Source organism: Limulus polyphemus, unplaced genomic scaffold (assembly GCF_000517525.1).
Source record: "Limulus polyphemus unplaced genomic scaffold, Limulus_polyphemus-2.1.2 Scaffold9173, whole genome shotgun sequence".
Taxonomy (NCBI): domain Eukaryota; kingdom Metazoa; phylum Arthropoda; class Merostomata; order Xiphosura; family Limulidae; genus Limulus; species Limulus polyphemus.
The window spans coordinates 21190-26172 of record NW_013674783.1 but is presented as its reverse complement, the minus strand read 5'-3'; the positions used below and the strand labels follow the sequence as shown (position 1 = coordinate 26172).

Below are 4983 nucleotides of genomic sequence, written 5' to 3'. Positions count from 1 at the left end.
AGTTTATGAACCAAGAGAGTGGCGATTGTTCATTGATTCCGCCAAAAGTAGTCTAAAAAGTATTCTCGAAAAACATTGAACGTGAAAGTTTGGTTGACACCAAGAAAGTCCTATTACCTCCACTTCACAAAAAATGGGCTTGATGAAGCAGTTTGTAAAGACTTTAGACAAAGATGGCGATTGTTTCAAGTATCCATGTGAACAATTCCCAGCTCTCTCAGAAGCGAAAATTTAAGAAAGGATTTTTGTTGGGCCTCAGATTAGGAAATTAATTTCGGATGAACAGTTCGAAAGGACAATGAGGAAAGTTGAAAAAAAAGCGTGGATTGCCTTTAAAGATGTTATTTACTAATGTTTAAGAAACAACAAGAACCCAAATTACGAAAATATTGCTAATAATATGCTCGATAAATTCAAAGAGTTGGGTTGTAATATGAGCTTGAAAGTTCATTTCTTACACTCAAATATTGAATATTTCCCTGTAAGTCTCGGTGCCACCAGCGAAGAACAAGGGGGAAAGGTTTCATCAAGACATCAGGGAAATGGAGAGGAGATATCAGGGATGGTGGAATATCAGCATGATAGCTGATTACTGCTGGTCATTGAAACGACTAAAATACGTGATGAATGAGAATGCATATTCGTTTGACATCAATGTTCTTCACTTTTCTTCACTTTGTTTGTATTTTTGTTAACAAACATAATATAAAAAATTTTCATTATGGTAAACGAAATTATTTTTTTTCTTCTCGATTTGTAAAAAATCTAATATGATAGAAAAAAATGAATATTATTTTCGAAACTGCATAGCTGAATTAAGGAAAATCCGCTATTAAAACCAAAACAACTTTTATGAAGTTAAAATTCGCAGGCCTGTGATGATTAAACGCTAGATTGAATGCAGTGGCGTAAGTACCCCCCCCCCCCGCAATTGCAGTAGGGTCCGAGCAAAAAGGGGTCCGAATCGTAACTAAAATTATAGGGAAAAAAATGTAGGGGGTCCAATTACCTTTTATGTAGGGGGGGGTCATCTTTTATAGTTAGACCACTGGTTAAATGACATCTTAATGGAACACCTACCTCTCTATGTGTACTGTGTACGTTAATCAGCAAAAAAATGGTGTTGAGGAAAATTTCTGGCTGGAGCTAGCTCCTGGACTATTAGAATAGTATAGATGATAGAAAGAGATTCTAGGATGCAAAGCTCAACGTAATCAGGAGCACGTGCAAGTGGTATGAGGAAACACCGTGACTTTGTTGTCAGTGTGCTAACTTTCATGTTCACATTGTTTAATATTTCTTTATCACCCTTGATAAAATAAAAATATTAAATCAATCATAAGGCGAGTGTTTTTCCCGCGAACTTGAACCTAAGCCACTGAATTGTGCATACGTCTGTGACGCAACCGACATGTAGAATACTAAATTTCCTACCAGCACCAGTTGATCGATCTTATCTTGTAGACTGTCCGTCAAATGGTTCACTTCTTCTGTCATCATCTTTGATTTGTCTTTCTTTTCTCTGTGATACTGTTTCAGTCTAGGAACAACAAATTAAAACATTCTCTTACTTATTTAGAGAAAAGGGTAACTTAAAAATTGTTCTTTAAGAAAGACGTTGAAATCTCACACACACAAGATGCGTGCAATCTTCAGAACCAAAAAAAAGTTTAGCTTTAAAGAAAACTGTTTCTTGTGATCCTTGCTGACAGCATCTGTAACTTGGGGTTAGTTAAGTCTATCTCCAAGCTTTTTCATAGTTTTCTATGAAGAAACCATCTTTCAAGATGTCTAGACAAATTCTGTGATATGGATTGAGCAGCTGTGGTAATTTATTTACAAGAGAAACGTTAGTAACTGTGAAGAAAAAACTGGTATAGTCAAGAACTTACTAAAAATATATACGGTCTTATGTTTTCTTTACATATATTCTCCGTGTGACTTGCTTTTGAACGTGTACTACGTTAACTTGCCTTTCATAATATATCTGCCATCTTGCGGAGAAATTTAACAATTCTATAACAAAGATGTTCACAACCAAATTATTGATATTTACTTTGGCAGTTCAGTTTCAAAAACGCTTACGACTGTACGTAAAAATATGACATAGACAAAACAAAATCATATAAGAAGTGTAAAAACCTAAATACATGATAAAACGAGACTTACCTTTGGTCAGAAGCTGGGTACCAGCCCTCTACGTTGGCCAACCGACGATGTACCATAGCTATCCTGTACATTAAGAAGGTAGCAGAGAGAAACAATAGCACCAATCTATCAGAACAGATGACAAAAACAATAATGAGTCTAGATATGAAGTGTTTTAGTCGACACAAATTGGTTTCGTTATCAAATAAATCTTTACGCAAGTAAGATGAGTCTAATCACAGACTGACTTGGTGAAAACAAATGTGTGGCCTAAATGCCCCTACAACACTGTTATTGTTTGCTCTACTGTGAAATATTATGTTTCTATGCTCTGGGCAAATAAAATGTTTAGTCTATTTTATTTTTTAGGCGACTTATTGCTGTCTCGGAAGTTTACAAATTTGATATATAGTTAAAAACCTTCATTTCTACATTTATGGTCAAGGAGCATAACAGGGAAACCTAATATTATTTCTTGGTTATAATTCGAATAAACTGCTGATTCTGTATGAAGACGATCCAGTCAGAAGAGCAATCTGACGAGCAAAATGGTCGCGTTATCCTTTACATTAGCAGGTTATGGCGCGAAGAAACCTTATATACCAAAGTGCAGTTCCTTTGACGGAAGAGATTGGGTTTGGGTCTGTTTTGAATTTCGCGCAAAGCTACACGAGGGCTATCTGCGCTAGCCGTCCCTAATTGTAAGACTAGAGGGAGGGCAGCTGGTCATTACCACCCACTGCCAACGAATAGGGGGTTTGACCGTTACATTATAATGCCCCACGGCTGAAAGGGCGACCATGTTTGGTGGGACGGGGATTCGAACCCGCAACCCGCAGATTGCGAGTTGAACACCCTAACCACCTGGCCATGCCAGGCCACGGACGGAAAAACAGGTGCATTGAGGAATTACTGCAGCCCGAATAAAAGACTTATTTAAAGTTTGTGTTTAGATTGTTTTAATGGAAAAAACAACAGAAAACACAGAAGACAATCTAACTTTACATCTGATAAACACCACATGTAACATTAATTCATGTTAATTGTAAAAGGAAATGCATGACCTAAAACTTAATAAATGTTAGAATGCGATTCGTGAGCGTCACATAAATGAACTGACTAACCAGTTTATTAGAATCCCTCTTGAAATTAGCTGAAAGATAAAATATATAATAAAAGGTAGGGGCAGACAATGATGGAATACAAAGGTGTTGGGAAAACCGAATCCAAAATTATATAAGTTTGGTTTGAATACGAACATTTAACATATTTTATTTTAGGATATGCGTGCTTAATTTTATACAGATAGACAAGAGGGAAGACGGCTCCTCAACAGTACTACCCATTGGAAGCTTTTGGGCTACTCTTGTCTGAGTAAATAGTGGGATTTCACCGTCACTCTTATAACGCATCCACAACTCCAAAATGTGAAGTACAAGTTATTATTATTTCTCTTTTAGATAATGGGATGCTAACGATCCACAGTCCTGCACGCTATCTATTGGGCTATGCTCAGCCCAGAACATTTAATAAGAAGAAATAGAATGCATCTGATAGATATCTAGCCTTGTGAATGATTTATGGTTTACACTTATTTAATACTTGACTATAACCTATTCTGTATCTGAGGTAGAGTAAGAGTGGAAGTTGATAGATTCTTAATCATCACATTTTTTTTTTTGCTTTATAATTCCAGATATTATTCCACATTTGTCCACAACTTTCCTTCCCTTTATACCCTAAATTGGAAAATACAACCGGGAATTAGCTCCTTTTAAAAATATTATGGAAAGTAAGGTTCCCCTTCGATTATGTAGATGCTGGTTTCGTCATGCAGAGCTACACAATGGGCTATCTGCACTTTGTCCGCCGCGGGGGGATCGAACCCCGGATTTTAGCGTTATAAGTCTATAAAGCGGTGGACAACTAACATTTCAAATCAATCTTTTGTCTTCCACAAGTCACTGCCCAAGAAGCCTTTCGTTCAATACCAGAACTCATCAATTAGACTGGACGATGAGAAAGAGGTTATATATAGAGAGAATATATAAATATTTAATTTGTTGGAGAGTAAACCTACAAGCGATAGCATGGAATAATATTAATTTCATAATTTTCATAACCATATATTTTTGTGGGTTGAACAATTTTCGCGCACTTCAAACATTATTCCATTCGGTAAATAAACAATAACCCATAGTTAATTTGTACGTCACCTATCTTTCTCATTATGTGGTACGTGTGCAGATGACAGTTTTAACTTGTTGGTAACTGAACTGTGATTTTATGGATAACTATTGAATTTCCACATTGCATTAGTTCTAAGTTTTGTAATAGGTTTACTTGAAGGTCAAATGTTGAGAGAAGATTAATGAGAAGTAATAATATATGTTTCAACTTACAGTATGGCTGAAACAATCAGTAATAAGGACGATCTCGGGAGTCTATAAAATAAATAAATAAAGTATATTATAAAATGGATTATATAACTTAGAAACATATATCCAAGAAAGAATACATACTTTATATATTTAAAAGCATTTTCGAAAAACTGATAGATCCAGTTAGCTGCTGAATATAATTGAATTAGAAGTAGGTTGTAGTACTTTGATCAATCAGGGATGGTTAAAACTTGAAATAAACATTTTCAACGAAAAATACCATGCTTTCTTGTCGAAGGATTTTACTCTCTTAAAGTATTACTACACCCTTTTGATGTCTTAAAACCGTATTTTGAGCGGACAACTATATACACATATGATGGAGTTTTAAATTATACCCTAAAGTTCCTACCCTATCTAAAACTCTTATAAAAATATATTCTACTTTAAAATC

The 4983-nt window shown here is 35.4% G+C and overlaps 1 protein-coding gene across 1 annotated transcript in view; it reads right to left on the bottom strand.

The window, feature by feature from the left end:
• Nucleotides 1–1393: 1393 nt before the first annotated feature.
• Nucleotides 1394–4983, bottom strand: part of LOC111083344 — a gene marked incomplete at its 3' end in the record, with an annotated part of 7967 nt that continues 4377 nt past the window's right edge. The window contains exons 3-5 of the mRNA XM_022379824.1: nt 4551–4592; nt 2170–2274; nt 1394–1540 (exon numbers count right to left, since the gene is read on the bottom strand). Coding sequence (XP_022235532.1) covers nt 1394–1540; nt 2170–2274; nt 4551–4592 — 294 coding nt within the window. The remainder of the gene's footprint in view (nt 1541–2169; nt 2275–4550; nt 4593–4983) is intronic.